At 40.7% G+C, this 19,952-nt stretch overlaps 1 protein-coding gene and 1 long non-coding RNA gene across 14 annotated transcripts in view; one reads left to right on the top strand and one right to left on the bottom strand.

The window, feature by feature from the left end:
• Positions 1–15,720, bottom strand: part of LOC140636602 (uncharacterized) — a 66,722-nt gene extending 51,002 nt beyond the window's left edge. Inside the window, exon 1 of the long non-coding RNA XR_012033821.1 lies at positions 15,347–15,720. This is a non-coding gene — a long non-coding RNA (uncharacterized lncRNA). The remainder of the gene's footprint in view (positions 1–15,346) is intronic.
• Positions 15,398–19,952, top strand: part of MCM9 (minichromosome maintenance 9 homologous recombination repair factor) — a 123,976-nt gene continuing 119,421 nt past the window's right edge. For 4 of the 13 annotated variants that reach the window (XR_012033731.1, XM_072831832.1, XM_072831819.1 and 1 more), the window contains exons 1-2: positions 15,406–15,483; positions 18,704–19,022. Coding sequence is in view for 11 of the 13 variants with exons in the window: in XM_072831832.1 (XP_072687933.1) it covers positions 15,430–15,483; positions 18,704–19,022 (373 nt within the window). In the remaining 2 variants the exon portion in view is untranslated. Of the gene's footprint in view, positions 15,484–15,936; positions 16,066–18,703; positions 19,023–19,952 lie in introns of those variants that run through there. The other 9 variants (XM_072831852.1, XM_072831868.1, XM_072831860.1 and 6 more) reach the window with 9 other exon arrangements.

Raw genomic sequence — 19,952 nt, 5'->3', positions numbered from 1 at the left:
CAGATGAATTTCACAAAGCTGTTTTAAGTAAACTTTGATAAAAAGGAAAATTATAGTATTTTAGAATAACTCAATGTAAGAAATTCCACAAAAAGTGCCCGACAACATAATAGCTTTGTAGTGTATAACCTGATTGCTGGGTGTAATTGAGAATATAAGAATGGAAAGATCCACAGACTAGGTTTCTCAAGTACCATTTCTCTCGGCTAGGCTCTGGGCAAGCAGAGGAGGCTATAATCTGACAAGCTATTAATGACAAGACTTGGAACGCTGCTAGTTTATGTTTCCAACTGAGGACAGAACCACAGGTTTTGCAAATGAGAGAACTGAGATCAAATCATGAAACCTGAGCTAACCTCTGTTACGGCTACCTCCTCTGATCGGTTCATGTTGAGCAAAGTGAAAATTTTCCCCAGTAAGTTGCTTTTAATTAAATCGATGTTAGCTCCTAAAATAACTTTTTACTGGAATTCCAGAGCTCCAGGTCTTTTTTTTTTTTTTTAAAGATTTTATTTATTTATTCATGAGAGACACACAGGCAGAGACACAGGCAGAGTGAGAAGCAGGCTCCATGCAAGGAGCCTGACGTGGGACTTGATCCCGGGTCTCCAGGATCACACCCTGGGCTGCAGGCGGCGCTAAACCACTGTGCCACCACGGCTGCCCCAGAGCTCCAGGTTTTAAAGCACTGTTGAAATAATTTGGCTGGAGCACTTTCAAAGCAGCTCTTGATGTCATCCAACACAGCCAAAGAAGAGCTTCAGTAGTGCATCCCTGAAGCTTCTGTTTAGAGCTGCATGACTTCCTGGTGTATAATTTAGCCACAAAATGTCTTTCTAGGAAACTAAAATTCAATTTGCTGTGTGGCAATGCTATAAACCAATTATCCATTGTGCAAAAGCCACTGATTTCATTTCCTAGTTAATAAATTTCCTGAGTAACCTTTATGTGCCAGTTATTGTTCAAAATACATTTGTGTTGATGTTGAGCCATGTTTTTCTACCGATAATAATTTAAAAATAGGACAATTTGTTTTTCTTAAAAAATCAGGGGGAGTTGCACGGAAGATGGTAGAGGAAGAGGATCACCTTGCCTCATGGATACACTGGACAATACCCACATCAGTGTAAATAACCCAGAAAATAGCCTGAACACTGGCAGCACAGACTCTCCACAGTTCAATGTAAAGAAGAGGCCACAGCAAAGAGGGTAGGAAGGGGAGAGGTACAGTCAGGAACTAGAAGGACCCAAGGGATGTTCTGTGGCTGAGAAGGACGAGCGGCTGCAGAGAAGCAAGAGGAGCAGAGCCACACACCCAGCATCCCAGGCGTGGGGAAATGAACCCCTCAACATTTGGCTCTGAAAAACCAATCAGTGGGGCTTAAGACATGGACATTTAAGAATCAGCAGGCTCAGCTCTAGGAGAGCCAGAAGGGCAGATTCTCCACCCTCAAAGAGCATAGCTGAGATATAGTGGAGAAATAGCAGTTTAAAAAATACCTAGGATAGGGACACTGGGTGGCTCAGTGGTTGAGCATCTGCCTTTGGCCCAGGGCATGATCCTGGGGTCCCGGAATCGAGTCCCGCATTGGGCTCCCTGCATGGAGCCTGCTTTTCCCTCTGTCTGTGTCTCTCCCTCTCTCTGTGTGTCTCTCATGAATAAATAAATACAATCTTAAAAAAAAAAAAGAGTTCTGTCCTTTTCCGAGGCAGCTAGAATCTATTAGGTAGCATAGTTTGAGTCAACAGAACAGAAAACACTGAAAAGAAGTCTTGTGAACTAGCCTCGCAATAAAGACTAAAAACTAAAAGTCAAAAGTGAATTGTTAAAAACATTAAAGTCAGATAAAGACAGTAATATTTCCATCATTTACTGTCCACATACATGTATCAAGGACTGTTTTAGGAGTAGGGATATACCAGTGGGGTTGGGGGGGGGCGGGTTTCCCTGCTCTGTGTGCCCCAAGGGAGCTTCTATTGTTGTGGGAGTATATGTATATTTGTAAAAATGTTATACACATTTATACGTATAATAGATAAAAATAAGTAAAAAGCACAGATGTGTATTGTCAGATGACAATAAGTACAATGGAGCAAAATAAAGAAGGGTAGAAAGGAGTACAGGCAGGAAGTGGGGCTATGGACTATACCCTGAGGGCAGTGAACCAGGGAGATAACTGGCAGATGAGTGTTCCAGGCAAGAGTAACAGGAAATGCAAAGTGCTAATGCAGAAGAGAACAGATGTCTGATGAACAGCACTGTGGCTGTACTGGAGTGAGCACAGGAGGAGAGTAGTTGGATGTACAATAAACTGATGAAAGTTTTAAAAGCTTAAAAAGATATTTAAAGACTAAAGCAAAGTTACATAAATAAATATTTTAGTGCTAGGGCAAAAATTCATACAACAAACATCATCCAGTCTCTATTGTGTGAAAGGTAGTGTTTTAATTTTGAAGCTAACAAAAATTCCAGCTCTCGGTGTCCATCGAAAGATGAATAGATAAAGAAGATGTGGTCTATGTATACAATGGAATATTCCTCAGCCATTAGAAAGGATGAATACCCACCATTTGCTTTGACGTGGATGGAACTGGAGGGTATTATGCTGAGTGAAATAAGTCAATCGGAGAAGGACAAACATTATATGGTCTCATTCATTTGGGGAATCCAAATAATAGTGAAAGGGAATAAAGGGGAAAGGAGAAAAAATAAGTGGGAAATATCAGAAAGGGAGACAGAACATGAGAGACTCCTAACTCTGGGAAACGAACTAGGGGTGGTGGAAGGGGAGGAGGGCGGGGGGTGGGGGTGACTGGGTGATGGGCACTGAGGGGGCCACTTGACGGGATGAGCACTGGGAGTTATTCTATATGTTGGCAAATTGAACACCAATAAAAAATAAGTTTACAAAACAAACAAAAAAAATTCCGGCTCACATTTTAGCAGAATGTAAATTATTAGATAAAATGGAATATGAGAAGATACAAAATAGGAAAAATACAGAAAGTAAGGCTTACTGTAATACAGTCATTTCCAACCACATCATTGGAAATTTACAGAAATAAAACTAGGTAAAGGATTCAAAACTACTTAATTAACAAGATGAAGGATCAAGTGGTAGAGGAACTTGTTAAGTAGAAATATAACAGAAAATATTTTTTAAAAGATACAAATTCAACTTCTAGAGATGAAAACTACGATGGCTGAGATAAAGAAATAGATTGAATAGGATTAACAGATTTGACACTGCAGAAGATTAGTGAATTTATAGACACAGAAATAGAAACTATTTGAAATGAAAGAAAAAAGACTCCAAAAAATGAACAGAATTCTTCCTCAGTGAGTTCTGTAAGCCAATGTCAAATAGCATAAAAATATGTATAGTTGGAGATTCTCAAAGGATAGGGATATGGATGGCAGAAGAAAAATCTTAGATGAAATAAAAGCCAAAAATTTTCCAAATTTGATGAAAACCATAAATCCACAGATCCAAGTAATTCAACAAATCCAAGGCTCAAAAAATATGAAGTAAAATACATCAAGGAAAGTCATAAGCTGCTCTACAGGTGATAAAGAGAAAAGTTTCAAAGGAGCCAAGAGGAAGGGTGTTATTTATAAACAAACTAAAATAAGGAGGACAATAGATCTCTTACTGGAAATAGTGCAAGACAGAAGACAGTAGAGCAAGGTCTGTAAGGCCAAGAAAACAACAATAGTAATAACGTGTTAACCTACAATTTTATGCCCAGTAAAAAGGCCTTTCAAAAATATAGGTTCTAACAAAGCTGTGGTGATCAAAACGGGATGGTACTAGCACAGAAACAGACACACACATCAACAGAACAGAATAGAGAATCCAGAAATCAACTCACAATTATACAGTCAATGAATCTGTAACAGAGGAGGCAAAAGTAAACGTATTCAATGGTGCTGGGAAAACTGGACAGCTGCATGAAAAAGAAGGAAACTAGACCACACCATACAGGCCTAAATGTGAAAACTGAAACCAGAAAACTCCTAAAAGAAAACGTAGGCAGTAACTTCTTTGACATCATCATTAGCAACTTTTTTCTAGATATGTCTCCACAGTCAAGGAAAATGAAAGCAAAAATAAACTATTGGGACTACATCAAAATAAAAAGCTTTCACATATTGAAGGAAACATTGACAAAATGAAAAGACAACCTACTGAATGGTAGAAGATATTTGCCAATGATATATCTGGTGGAAGTTAACATTGAAAATATAGGTAGTACTTACACAACACCAAAGAAAAGACTCCCCCATAACCTACTTTGAAAAATGGGCAGAGGACCTGAATAGACATTTTTCAAAGAAGACATACAGCTGGCCAACAGAGACATGAAAATATGCTCAATGTCACTAATTATCAAGGAAATGCAAATCAAAGCCACAGAGAGATATCACTTTATACCTGTCAGAATAGCTAGGATCAAAAAGATAAGAAATAAGTGTTGGCAAAAATGTGAAGAAAAAGTAAACCTCATACATGGCAATGTAAATGGGTGCAGCCACTATGGAAAACAGTATGGAGGGTCCTCAAAAAATTAAAAATAGGGGCACCTGGGTGACTCAGTCAGGTGTCCAACTCTTGATCTCAACTCAGGTCTTGATCTCAGGTCACCAACCCAGGGTCCTGGGATAGAGCCCACATCAGGGATCCCTCCTCAGCAGGGAGCTTACTTCTCCCTCTCCCTGTCACTCTCCCTGCTTGTGCTCGCACTTGCTCTCTCTCTCAAATTCTTTTTTTTTTTTTTTTTAAGATTTTATGTATTTATTCATGAGAGACAGAGAGAGAGAAAGAGAGAGGCAGAGACACAGGCAGAGGGAGAAGCTGGCCCCATGCAGGGAGCCCGACGTGGGACTCGATCCCAGGACTCAGTTCAAGCTTCACAATGGGCTCTGTGCTGGGTGTGGAGCCTACTTAAAAAAAAAAAAAAAAAAAAGGGGATCCCTGGGTGGCGCAGCGGTTTGGCGCGCCTGCCTTTGGCCCAGGGCATGATCCTGGAGACCCGGGATCGAATCCCACATCGGGCTCCTGGTGCATGGAGCCTGCTTCTCCCTCTGCCTATGTCTCCGCCTCTCTCTCTCTCTCTCTCTCTCTGTGACTATCATAAATAAATTTAAAAAAAAATTAAAAAAAAAAATAGAAACAGTATATGATCCAGGAATTCCACTACTGGGTATTTACCCAAAGAAAACAAAAACACTAATTCAAAAAGATATGTGCGTTCATGTATTTATTGCAGCATTACTTACAATAGCCAAGATATGGAAGCAAGCTAAGTGTCCACTGGTAGACAAATGGATAAAGAGGATTTCACACCATGAAATATTAGCCATAGAAATAAATGAGATCTTACCATTTACAACAATATGGATGGACCTAGATGATCTTATGCTAAGTGAAAGGTCACTGAAAGCCAAATACCACGTGATTCATTTATATGTGGACTATAAAAACAAATAAGCAGCAGAAACAGACTCAAAAATACAGAGAGCACACTGATGGTTGCCAAAGGGGAAGGGAGTGGGGGAGATGGAAAAAATGGGTGAAGGAGAATGGGAGATACAGGCTTCTAGTTATGGAATGGATAAATCACAAAAGGTATAGCATAACGAACAGAGTCAATATAATAGCATTGTATCATGACAGTAGCTACACGTGTGGTAGCACAGCATTACGTATAACCTTGTCAAATTGCTATGTTACACCAGAAACTAATATAACATTGTGTATCAACTACACTTCAATTAAAAATATATATATATATATGTGTTATACCTAAATATCAAATCATTATGTCATATACCTGGAACTACTATGATGGTGTATATCAACTATATCTCAGTTAAAATATATATATATATATATATATATATATATATATATATATATATATATATAACATCTTCAGACATATAAAGCTGTATGCATTCATCACCAAAAGACCTGTATTACAAGAAATATTAATGGCAAATCAGACAAAAGAAAAATTACATCAAAAGAATACATGCGTAATTGAACCATCAAAAGGGGGAAGTACAGAAAATATTTGAAGAAATAATGGAAGGACTAGAAATTATAACCACATGGGTAAATACATATGATTACTTTCTTATTATTGCAATCTTTTTTGAAAAGAATTTATTTGAGGGCACTCCGGGCTCAGTGGTTTAGCGCCTGCCTTTGGCCCAGGGCGTGATCCTGGAGTCCTGGGATCGAGTCCCACATCGGGCTCCCTGCATGGGGCCAGCTTCTCCCTCTGCCTGTGTCTCTGCCTCTCTCTTTCTCTCTCTCTGTCTCTCATGAATAAATACATAAAATCTTAAAAAAAAAAAAAAAGAATTTGAGAGAGAGAGCAAGTGCGAGCACAAGCAGGGAGAGCGACAGATGGAGAGGGAGAAGTAAGCTCCCTGCTGAGGAGGGATCCCTGATGTGGGCTCTATCCCAGGACCCTGGGTTGGTGACCTGAGCTAAAGGCAGCCGCTTAATTGAGCCACTCAGGTGCCCCTATTTAAGTCTCTTTATTTTATTTTATTTTATTTTTTTTTTAAGTCTCTTTAAAAGACAAATGAGATTTCCAGGTTTTGGTCAGCATTTAAGAAGCCTGAAAGTTGCCACTTCACCCTACGAGGTAAAAAAAAAACCCGAAAAGCTAAAAAATCAACAACTTTTCCTAGATCCATAAAAGAGAGGTCACAGAGCAAACAACTGCTCCCTGCACCCAAAATTGGATAACAGGCTAATACAGAAAAATCACAACTTACCGGAGCAGAAACTGAACTGAAAACCTCCACAAGAACGGACGCCAGGGTAGGTAAACTTGAACTGCAATTGAAGAATTACTGGAGGCTTGGTGTGAGCAAGCCCAAAAAAGATAAAAAGCTTCAGAGGGGCACAGTCACACTTCTGAGAGTTTTACTTCTAGGAGTTCACGGGGTCCTCACAAAATCCCTTTGTGCTTCTGGCGGGGTTTGGAAGAAGGGAACCTTTAGAAACACACCAGGGCATTTTGTTCTTAAAAAGTTCTGCCTTCGGGATCCCTGGGTGGCTCGGCAGTTTGGCGCCTGCCTTTGGCCCAGGGCGCTATCCTGGAGTCCCGGGATCGAGTCCCGCGTTGGACTCTCGGCATGGAGCCTGCCTCTCCCTCCTCTTGTATCTCTGCCTCTTTCTCTCTATCATAATAAGTAAATAAATAAATCTTAAAAAAAAAAAGTTCTGCCTTCAGGGGAAACTAGTTAACCAGAGCCTAACCTACTGGGGCTTATCAGAGCCCAATTGATCTGGGGGTAGAGAAACCCTCAGCTCCAGCTGGCTCTAGCCTTTTTAGAGGAAAAAAGGGAAATACCCAACTCATGCCCACTATAATCATCCTGTCCCACTTATGGGGGGGGTGAGGACTGAGAACAGGTGAAGTTCACAGTCCAGAAGCAAAAGCTAACTGGAGCCTGAGACCTAATCATAGGACTACAAAACACTTGCCTGCACCCACAGCTTACCACCACATTCCTAAAACCTATTTACAGCACTTTTACCCAGTACATCATGTTCATCTTTCAACCAAAAATTAGAAAACATACTAAAAGAAAAAACACACAGTTTGAAAAAAACAGAGCATTAGAACCAGACTCCGCTATGGCAGGGATATTGAATTAGCAGACTGGGATATAAAATAACTATCATTAATATGCTAAGGGCTTGGGCAGCCCCAGTGGCCCAGCGGTTTAGCGCCCCCTTCAGCTCCGGGGTGTGATCCTGGAGACCTGGGATCGAGTCCCATGTTGTGCTCCCTGCATGGGGCCTGCTTCTCCCTCTACCTGTGTCTCTGCCTCTCTCTCTTATCTCTCATGAATAAATAAATAAAATCTTTAAAAAAAAAATATGCTAAGGGCTCTAATGGATAGATAGCATCAAGAACATATAGGAAATGCAGGCAGAGAAACTGAAATTGTAAGAACCAAAAAGAAATATTAGAGATTAAAAACAGGGTAACAGAAATGAGGAATGTCTTTGATGGTCTCATCAGTAGATCGCACGCAACTGAGGAAAAAAAAATCTCTGAGCTTAAGGATATGTCAATAGACATTCCAAAACTGAAAAGACAAAAAGACTGAAAAATAAAAAGCCCCAGGATATCTAAGAACCCTGGGACAACTACAATAGGTGTAACATATCTGTAATGGGAATTACCAAAAAGAGAAGACAGAAAGAAAAAGAGGAATATTAGAAGCAACAATGCTTAAAAACATCCCCAAATTAATGTCAGACACCAAACCAAGGATCCAAGCAGCTCTGAGAATAGCAACCAGGATAAAAGCCAAAAAACTACACATAGGCATATTATTTTCAAACTATAGACAAACATAAAAGTTCATAAAAGGAGTCAGAGGAGAAAAAACACCTATAGAGGAGCAAAGATGAAAATTATATTCAACCTCTCAGAAACTATATGAGCAAGAAGAGAGTAGAGTGAAATATTTATGGTTGAGAAAAAAAAAACAACAACCTAGAGTTCTGTGTACCTTGAGAAATTATTCTTGCAATGTGAAGTAGCAATAAACACTTTCTCAGACAAACAAAAATTGAGGGAATTTGTTACAAGTCAACCTATCTTGTAAGAAATGTTAAAAGTTCTTTAGAAAGAGGGGCACCTGGGTGGCTCAGCGGTTGAGTGTCTGCCTTTGGCTCAGGGCGTGATCCTGGAGTCTCAGAGATGGAGTCCCACATCGGGCTCCCTGCACGGAGCCTGCTTCTCCCTCTGCCTGCGTCTCTGCCTCTCTCTCTCTGTATCTCTCATGAATAAATAAATAAAATCTTTTAAAAAAAGTTCTTTAGAAAGAAGGAATATTATATAGGTCAGAAAGTCCGATCTAAAGGAAGAGCCCTGGGCAGCCCCGGTGGTGCAGCGGTTTAGCGCCACCTGCAGCCCAGGGCGTGATCCTGGAGACCCGGGATCGAGTCCCACGTCAGGCTCTCTGTGTGGTGCCTGCTTCTCCCTCTGCCTGTGTCTCTACCTCACTCTCTCTCTCTCTCTGTCTCTTTGAATAAATAAAATAAAATCTTTAAAAAAATAAATAAATAAAAAATAAAGGAAGAGCCCTGAAGAAGGGCTAGTAAAATAAAAATTTTTATTTTTCTTCTTCTTAATTGATTTAATAGATAACAATTTATTCAAAATAATAACAGCAACAATGTATTTGTGTATGTTGATGTCTTATAGGCTTATCTATGCAAAATGAATGAACTACCACTAATACACGAGATGGAAAGGAAGAATTAGGCTTACTTTGTCACTGTTAAGGTACTTGCTTGCACTACCCTATAAATATCCATAAGTGTATGTTGCAGACTCTAGGGCAACCAATAAAAAAAGTTAAAAAAAAAAAGAGGCATAATTGATTTGCCAACAAAGGAGAGAAAATGGAATCATATAAGGTGCTCAATTAAAACCACACAGGACAGAAAAATATGGAAGACAATAACAGGAACAAAGGCAACAAACAGAAAAGATTAGCAAATATAGTAGATAGTAATGCAATTATATTGATAATCACTTTGGGTTTTAAGATTTTATTTATTTATTCATGAGAGACACACACAGAGAGAAGCAGAGACACAGGCAGAGGGAGAAGCAGGCTCCACGTGGGACTTGATCCCAGGACTCCAGGATCACGCCCTGGGCCGAAGGCAGGTGCTAAACCGCTGAGCCACCCAAGGATCCCCTTGATAATCACTTTGAACATCAATGGTCTAAATATATGAATTAGAAGGCAGAGACTGTCAGAGGAGATTGAAAAACAACATTCAGCTGTATGTTATCTATAAGAAATCTTATAGAGATAAAATAAAGACATATAAGATTAAAAGTAAAGAGATGAAGAAAGATATACCATGCAAATACAAAGTAAAAGAAAGCAGGAGTAGCTATATTAATTTCAGACAGAGCAGACTTCAAAGCAAGAGAAGTTATCAGGATCAGAGAGAGGCATTATGTAATGAGAAAGGGGTCAACACTCCAAGAAGACATAACAACCCTAAATGTGTATGGGCCTCAGAATATGTGAAGCAAAAATTGATATAACAGCAAAGAGAGGGGCACCTGGGTGGTTGAGTCAGTTAAGCATCTGTATTCCGCTCAGGTCACTATTCCAGGGTCCTGGGATCAGGCCCTGCATCAGGTTCCCTGGTCAGTAGGAGTCTGCTTCTCCCTCTGCCACTCCCTCTGTTTGTGTTCTCTTGCTCTGTCAAATAAATAAATCAAATCTTAAAAAAAAAAAAAAAAAAAAAAGAAACTACAAAGAGAAATAGTTGTATCCTATTGCAGCCTTCAACACCCCAGTAGAGAAATGGACAGATCCAGCAGGAAGAAAATCAGTTACGGTCAGAATTGAACTCAACACTACCATCAATCTACTGGATATGATGAACATCTACAGACTACTTCATCTAATATCAGCAGATTACATTCTTCTCAAATTTACATGAAACATTCACCAAGAGAGACAACATTCTGAGCCATAAAACGAACTTTAACACATTTAAAAGAACAGATATCATAAATGGCTGCTATTTAGATCACAATGGAGGTAAACTAGAAATTCATAACAGAAAGAAGACTGGAAAAATCACAAAATACCTGGACATCAAGCAACACACTTCTAAACAACACATGGGTCAAAGAAGAAATCTCAAGAGAAATTTAAAAATACTTTGAACTTTGGTGTTTGTTTTTTTTTTTTTTTACTTTGAACTTTAAATGAAAATGAAAGCACAACTTCTCAAAATTTGTGGGATGCAGCAGAAATAGTGCTTACAGCAAAATTTATAGCATTGAATGCATGTATTAGAAATGAAATACCTAATATCAATCATCTAAGCTGCTACCTTCGGTAAAAAAGGAAAAGAAGAGCAAAATGAATCCAAAGTAAATGAAAGAAGAGAAATAATAACAATTAGAGCAGAAATCAATAAAACAAAAAACAGTAAGTCAATAAAGTCAACAAAACCAAAAGCTGTTTCTTTAAAAAGAATAAAAATCAATAAGCCTCTAGCCAGACTAAAGGAGAAAAAAGACACCAATTACTAATATAAAAAATGAAAGAGAGGCTATCACTGCTGATTCCCTAGACATTAGAAGGATAATAATGAAATATTATGAACTTTATGTCCATATATTTGATAACCAGGATGAAATGGACTAATTCCTTGAAAGATACTGTCAGAATTCACAGATGAAGAAACAATCTAAATAGGTCTATATCTATCAAAGACATTTAATCAATAATTAGTAACTCCCAAAACAGAAAGGACCAGGCTTACTTGAGTTTACCAGTGAATTCTACCAAACATTTAAATAAAAAACTTTTCCAATTCTCTACAATCTCTTCTAGAACACAGAAGTAGAGGGACTATTTCCTAACTCAGTCTTTCAGGGCAGCATTTCCCTAGTGCCAAAATCTGACAGAGACACTCTTTTTTTTTTTTTTTTTTGACAGAGACACTCTAAGAAAAATAGAGATCAGTATCTCTTATGAACTTAGATGCAAAAAATCCTCAACAAAATATTGGCAGATTGAATCCAATAATGTATGAAAAGAATTAAGCACCACACCTAAGTGGGATTTATCCAAGGTATGCAAGGCTGTTTCAATATTTGAAAATCAATTACTGGAATGCCTGGGTGGCTCAGCGATTGGGTGCCTGCCTTCAGGCCAGGTTGTGATCCTGGGATCTGGAATCGAGTCCCGCATCAGGCTCCCCTGTGAGGAGTCTTCCTCTCTTAGTCTGTTTCTGTCATGAATAAATAAATAAATCTTAAAAAAAAAAAAGGAAAAGAAAAGAAAATCAGTTACTGTAATGCATCATATCAGCAGGCTAATGAAGGAAAATCATGGGATTTTTTAAAGAGAAGCAGAAAAAGCATTTCACAAAATCTGACACTGATTCATGATTAAAAATTCCCAGCAAACTAGAAACAGAGTAACTTTCTCAACTTGATAAAGAACACGTACTGAAAATCCTGGCAGCTAACATCATATTTATTAGTGAGAAACTCGCTTTCCCACTAAGATCAGGAACAAGGCAAGGGTGTCCCCTTTCATCACTGCTTTTCAATATCATACTAGAAGTCCCAGCTAACACAATAAAAAAAGAAAATAGAAATCACAGAGATCGGGAAGAAAGAAACAAAACTGTATTTATTGGGGTGCTTGGATGGCTCAGTGGTTGAGCATCTGCCTTCGCTCAGGTCGTGATCCCAGGGTCCTGGGATCAAGTCCCACATCAGACTCCCAGCAGGAAGCCTGTTTCTTTCTCTGCCTATGTCTCTGCCTTTCTCTGTGTCTTTCAGGAATAAATAAAATCTTTTATTTTAATTTTTTTAAGTAAAACTATTTGCAGATAACATGATCATCTATGTAGAAAATCTGAAAGAATCTACATATAAAACTTCTAGAACTAATAAGTGATTATGGCAAGACTGCATGATACAAATACGTGGAAGTAAGCTGCTCTCTTATACATAAGCAGTGAAGAAATGGAATTTGAAATTAAAAACATATTACCATTTACATTAGCACCCCCCTCACACACAAAAAGGAATACTTGGGTATAAATCTCAGGACACCTGAGTGGCTCAGTGGTTGAGCATCTGCCTTTGGCTCAGGGCATAATCCCGGAGTCTTGGGATCGAGTCCCACATCGGGCTTCCTGCATGGAGCCTGCTTCTCCCTCTGCCTGTGTCTCTGCTCTTTCTCTCTCTCTCTCTCTCTGTCTCTCATGAATAAACAAATAAAATCTTTAAAATAAATAAATAAATCTAACAAGGTATGTACAAAACCTATATGAAGAAAACTACAAAATTCTGATGCAAGATATCAAAGAACTAAATTAGTGGAGAGATAGATACTCCATATTCATAAATAGGAAGAATCAATATTGTCAAAACATTAGTTCTTCCCAACTTGATCTATAGTTTCATCCCATCTCAATCAAAATCCCAGCAAGTCATCTCATGGATGTTGACAAAAGGATTCTAAAGTTTATATGGAGAAGCAAAAGACCTAGAATAGCCAACTCAATATTGAAGGAGAATAAATTTGGAGGACTGACACTCTGACTTCAAGGCTCACTATAAAACTACAGTAATCAAGACAGTGTGGTATCATTGAAAGAACAGACTAATAGATTAATGGAACAGAATAGAGAGCCCACAAATAGACCACATAAATATGGAGAGTCAACCGATCTTTGTCAAGGGAGCAAAGATAATATAGATCTTTAACAAATAGAACAAAAACAGTCTTTCAACAAATGGTACTGGAACAACCGGACATCCACATGTGTGCGTATGTGCACACACACAATCTAGACACAGATCTTGCCACCCTTCACAAAAATTAACTCAGAGTAGATAATAGACCTAAGTGTAAAATACAAAACTACAGAAGTCCTAAAACACGGGACAAAACCGAGATGACTTTGGGAATGGTGATGACTTTTTTTTTTTTTTTTTTTGGTGATGACTTTTTTTTTTTTTTTTTTTTTTTTTTTTTTTTTGGTGATGACTTTTTAAATACAACACCAAAAGCACAATCCATGAAAGAAACCATTGATATGCTGGATAAAATTAAAAATCTACTCAGTGAGAGACAATGTTAAGAAAAAGAAGATAAGCCACAGACCGGAAATATTTGCAAGATACGTCTGATAAGGGACTCCTGAAACTAGACAATAAAAAAACAACCTGATTTAAAGACAGATAAAAGATGTGCAGACATCTCACCAAAGATAAGCAGGTGAAAAGATGTTCACCATCCTTTGTTATCAGGGAAATGCAAATTAACACAACAATGAGCTACCATTATACACCTATTAGAATGGCCAAAATCCAAAATACTGACAACATCAAGTGCTGTAGAGCAATAGAAACTTTCACTCGTTATCAGGAATGCCAAATTGTACAACCTCTTTGGAAGACATTTTGGTGGTTTCTTACAAAACTAAACATATCCATACCAGGAAATTCATTCAAGAAGAAATCATGCTCCTTGGTATTTACCCAAAGGGGCTAAAAATTCATACTCACATAAAAACCTGTGCATGGATGGATATACTTGGTTTTATCCATAACTGACAAAACTTGGAAGCCACCAAGATATCCTTCAGTAGGTAAGTGGACAAAGTATGGAATGAATTAATATTCAACACCAAAAAAGAAGTGAGCTATCAAGCCATGAAAAGACATGGAGGAAACTTAAATGTGTATTACTAAGCGAAAGAAGACAATCTGAAAAAGCTACTTACTACAAGTGACGCTTGAACAACACAGGGATTGCAGTTGTTAAACATCCACATACAACTTTGATTCTGCTGCAAAAAGTTAATTACTAATGGCTTGTTGACAAGAAGCCTTAGTGATAACATAAACTATCAATACATATTATATACTGTATTATTACAGTAAACTAGAGAAAAGATGTTACTTTAAAAATCATAAGAATAAAAAAAAATCATAAGGAGGGGTGCCTGGCTGACTCAGAAGCACCAGGGATGCTTGACCTTAGGATCATGAGTTCCAGCCCCAGGTGGGATATAGATATTTCTTAAATAAATCTTTAAAAAAAGGAAAGAGAGGGGCACCCGGGTAGCTCAGCGGTTTAGTGCTGCCTTCAGCCCAGGGCGTGATCCTGGAGACCCAGGATTGAGTCCCACGTTGGGCTCCCTGCGTGGGGCCTGCTTCTCCCCCTGCCTGTGTCTCTGCCTCTCTCTCTGTGTGTCTCTCATAAACAAATAAAAAAAAATATATATATATATTTTTTTTTAAAAAAAGGATAGAGGGGCTCCTGGGTGGCTCAGATGGTTGAGAGTCTGGCTTCAGCTCAGGTCACGATCCCGGAGTCCTGGGACCGAGCCCCACGTCGGGCTCCCTGCTCAGTGGGGAGTCTGCTTCTCCCTCTCCCTCTGCTCTCACGTTCTCTCTCGGTATCTCCGTGTCTCAAGTGAATAAATATTTTAAAAATTTAAAAAAATTAAAAAGAAAATCATGAAAAAATCCATTTACAGTACTGAAAAAAAAAACAAAAAAACCCATGTATAAGTGGACCCCTACCGTTCAAACCTGCTATTTGAGTCAATTATATAGGACATCCTGCAAAAGGAAAAACGATGGAAACGGTAAAAAAGATGAGCCGTTGCTAGAGATGCGGCGAGAGAGAGGGATGGAGACAGCACAGCTTTTCAGGGCAGGGAAAGTCTTCCGCGTAGCCCAACCACCGCGCTGTGTACCCGTTACCCAGGTACCTGTTACCGTTACTACGTACCTGTTACTACGCCGCGTCTGTTAAAACCCATAGGAGGTACACCACCACGAGGGAACCAGACTGCGAACCACGAACTCTGGGGGATGATGTTTCAATACGCGCTCCCTGGTGGTAACGAAGGCTCCCCTCCGGGGAAAGTATGTTGCCCCTGGGCGCGCGGGGAATACGGCTTACGGGGCGGGGGGCGGGGTATATGGGAACTCTGTACCTTCCTCCTACAACCTCTAGAAGAAAACACAGCAGAAACCCCTTGCGACCTGGCGTCTGCCGGAGTTCCAGGACCAAAAGCGGGAACCGCACAGGCCACCTGACCCACCGCACCGCCAGCCCGGCTCCTCCGGTTCCACCTGGGCGGGAGGCGCAGCCCTGGCCCCGCCCCGGAAGTCCTCGGGCCCCGCCCCGGCCCCGCCCCCTCGCGTCCCGCGGCACCAGGCGGAGCGCGCGCCCGCCCGCCCCTCCACCCGGAAGAGCCGCCTGAGCGGCGAAGTTGAGGCGGCGCGCGGCTCGGCGTCCGTCGGGGGCGCGGGCCCGGCCGAGGAGCCGGCGCGGCGCCTAGTTCGCTCGGGCGCGAGGCGGCCCCGTCGGAGCCTGCGCGCCCCCGCGGCCCGCCCCGCCCCCCGCGGCCTCCGGGAGCCCCCCGCGCCAGGCCCGAGCCCTGGGCGCCCGTCGGCCTCGGGCGCGCCGTGTTCCCGGTGCCCGCCGACACTGCGTCTCCGCCAGTAAGTGACAGCCGCGGCCCCGAGTCGGCGTCCCCGCCGTTCCGTCCCTCCCGCAGCCGGTCCCCAGTGTCGCCCGCATCTGGGTAGTTCCCAAACTCCTCAACTCGGGGGTGGCTGGGGCGGCCGCGCTGCCCGTCAGGGCCCTGCCGGGGGCCGGCCGGGCGGGGGCCGCGTCCTCCGAGGACGAGCCGGCTCCGTCCGCCGAGCGCCCGCGGGGAGCCGGGCGGGCGGGCGGGCTGGCGGGAAGGCGGCGCGCGAGAGACGCGGGCCGCCGGCGAGGGGGCGGGCCGCGGGGAGCGGCAGGGGGCGTGGCCCGGGGGCTGCGGCGGGCGCCCGGCGGGGGGCGCCTCAGGTGGCCCAGAAGCCGCAGCCGCTCGCTCGTCCTCGCGGTTCCGCCTCGGACGCTCCACGAGTGAAAGGACGGGGAGCTTCAGAGCAGTTGTACGACCGTAGGGGGCGTGTTCGTGGGGCGAGGAGCTGCGTAGAGGCAGTCGAGCACTTCTACACAGATTTTTGAAAGGGAATCGTTTTTTTTTTTTAAAGCTTCCATTTCAGAAAACACCAGGCGAATTTAATCTGGCTTTAGCTTGAGCCACGAATTCTGCAGCCACCACCCCCTCCCCCTTTTCTGCCCTATGTGGAACTGTCTTTTAAGTTGCTAAACTTGGAACTCCCGAATTTAATATGCATTTATAGAACCTTCGAGAGTCTCTTGTAGCAGCAACTCTTGGGAGTCCGGTTAGGTTTTCTTTTTCTAATATTTAATTTATTTATTAGAGACACACAGAGAGAGGCAGAGGGAGAAGCAGGCTCCATGCAGGGAGCTGGACGTGAGACTCGATCCTGAGACTCCAGGATCACGCGCTGGGCCCAAGGCAGGCGCCAAACCGCTGAGCCACCCAGGGATTCCCCTGATTACTTATTTCTAAGTGGTTTTTCTGCTCTACGCTTGGCTGGATTTATGTTATCTAATCAGAACAATTTACTTATCAATGCAGTGGCCGCAATTTGCTCTCTCTCACTTCTCCCGGTATACACATACCGGTCTGTCAGGCTCACACTGGCATCCTGTAACTGTGAGACTTCTTGGTCTATGATACATACCCCCCTTTACTCCTTCCACATCTTCTACAATAGTTGGTTCCCAGAAAAGGCAAAATATTGCTAATAAGTAGCCTTTGTAACATGTAGTTAGGATGCGGAAATGTGAACTTTGTCTTTTATCACCCGTTTGTTGAACTGAATACCAAACTGTTGGTTGAATGAAGTAAGTCAAAATAAATAAGTCAAAGTACGTTTGTCCTCCAGTTTCTGTTTCCAACCCAAATAAGAGTTTCTTAGATGATTGATTTCAGCAGTTTATTTGGAACTGCCCATTGCCACGTCTGGGATTGTCAGTCCACTTAAATTTAATCCTTCTCTCCTTTGTGCTCCTATTCATATTGCATTTTTACCACTGTTAGGGCACTGTTTCATTGCATCTGGCCCTTGGTTTTTCTCTGAGGCTATTAAGGATATTTTATTGTGCTTTTTATTTCCCAACATAGTACCCAGAACATGACTGATATCTGTCTGTGTACATGAAAGTAGAATGAAGCTCGGCCTTTTTAATCTGTAGGTGCAAATTTAAAAATACACACATATATATATTACTAGGGGAATGAGAGGAGAATACAATATAATATGTTTACTTTCAGGCAGCCCCCGGTGGCTTAGCACCGCCTTCCGCCCAGGGCATGGTCCTGGAGATCTAGGATCGAGTCCCACGTCGGGCTCCCTGCATGGAGCCTGTTTCTCCCTGAGTCTGTGTCTCTGCCTCTCTCTCTCTGTGTCTCTCATGAATAAATAAATTTTAAAAAATAATAAAAATAAAATAAAAAATGTTTACTTTCAATTCTAGTTATTTATTTCCTTTCCTTCAGTTTAATTATCTAGTTTATACTCTTTGACAGCTGTTTTTGCTAAGGCCAATAGGTTTCCTAGGTTACATAGAGAAAATGGGAAGCAAATTCACCTCAAAATGTAAATTTCAGAAGCAATTTGTTAGCTATTCAAGTCAGAACTGGCTATCCATGTATGTTCCATTTATGTAGCAGAAAACACATGAATATGTGTGATGAGCGAGAGTCAAAGAGAGAGGGGAAGATACGTTCTTTGGATAAAACCTAGAATCTGGACACATGCAAAGAAGTCTACTGGAAGAAACTTTAGCCAAAAGACTGCTGTTTAAGATTTTACACTTGAGAGCAAATGTGTATATAGAGTGTGGTTAAAGAAAAGAGAAGGGCCTTTTACATAACATATCATAGGGTTAATGAGGAAGTTTGGGGAAGAGATATGGAAAAGGCATTGGACCATGTGGATTTCACTGATCAGTACCAACATAATTCTTTGGTTTGACTTCCCTTTCTTAAAAAATACATTTACTAAGTGATTATAACAAGTAATGCAGATCTAATTAAGAGTTCAATTCAGATAATATTTTCAGTTTATGGTGGGACCCCTAACAATTTACAGTCAGACTTTTTTTTTTAACTTGTGTCTGAGTCTGCTATATCAAAAGTATACGACCAATCTTTTTTGTTAATTTTTGTCTAAGTCTGCAATATCGGAGATATAATATGGTCTTTTTCTTTAGTCACCTAGATTCAAGATGAATAGTGATCAAGTCACACTGGTTGGTCAAGTGTTTGAGTCCTATGTTTCGGAATACCATAAGAATGATATTCTTCTAATCTTGAAGGAAAGAGATGAAGATGCTCATTACCCAGTTGTGGTTAATGCCATGACCCTTTTTGAGACCAACATGGAAATTGGGGAATATTTCAATGCATTCCCGAATGAAGTACTAACAGTGTTTGATAGTGCTCTGCGAAGATCAGCCTTGACAATTCTCCAGTCCCTTTCTCAGCCTGAGGGTGCCTCTATGAAGCAGAATCTTCATGCCCGGATATCAGGTGAATCACTTAAGGATTTTACTGCCACTTACTCTCCAGGAATGTTTGAAGAGATTCTAACACACTGAATTCAGAGCACTAAGAAATAATTGATATTTATACTTAAAAATGTATCTACTATATAGTTGATGGTCACTTTTAGAGCAAAGTAATGGTTTTAAACTGTTTCCTCTGGACGTTTGGAAGGCTGGGATACTAGCCATTCCATCTGAGGGGAAAGAGAATGTAGGTGACAGTATGTTAATATGCACATATACACACATGGGTATGTGTGTATAAAATTGTAATTCAGAAGTTTTTGAACTAACAAAAAAATTGATACCACAAAGAACTTGAAAAGTGGTAGATTCTACCCTGTAATCTTCAAAACTATTTTAGGGAATTTATTATTTTTATATATCAAGTTTAGCATTATGCTGGCCACCTATTAGGCACTCAATTTTTGTTGAATGAATGACAGAGTAAGTACCTTAATTTTTAGATGCTCCAGTGGAGCAGTCAGCTTGTAGCAAAGCTCTATCTTTGAATTACTGCAGATTAAGTTGGAGAACACATGTATCATTTTGTTTAAAAATATAGTACATGTCAAAAAAATATATAGTACATTTCAGAAAGGTGGGGATTTGTAATCAACAAAAATGCTTTTTATGATTCCAAAAAGATGAATCAGTATAGTACAACTCTTTGGGGGACCAATTAAGATCCCTCAAAAGACCATACATTTGATTTCATTGAAAAAGTATTTTATCTAGAATAAAATTATGAATATTATAAATCTTTAAGCGACAGGACACTAGATCATCTCTTGGTAGGATCAAGAATAAATGTTTCCTTATAATAATGTTGCAAAAATGTTGTTAAAAGAGGGTTTAGTTAATGTTATTGAAATGGCACTTAGGGATGGTTTTAGGCTGTCCTTATCCTTATGTT

Source organism: Canis lupus, chromosome 1, assembly GCF_048164855.1.
Source record: "Canis lupus baileyi chromosome 1, mCanLup2.hap1, whole genome shotgun sequence".
In the NCBI taxonomy this organism is placed as follows: Eukaryota; Metazoa; Chordata; class Mammalia; order Carnivora; family Canidae; genus Canis; species Canis lupus.
The sequence above is the reverse complement of the archived record's forward strand: the minus strand, read 5'-3'. Positions and strand labels throughout refer to the sequence as shown.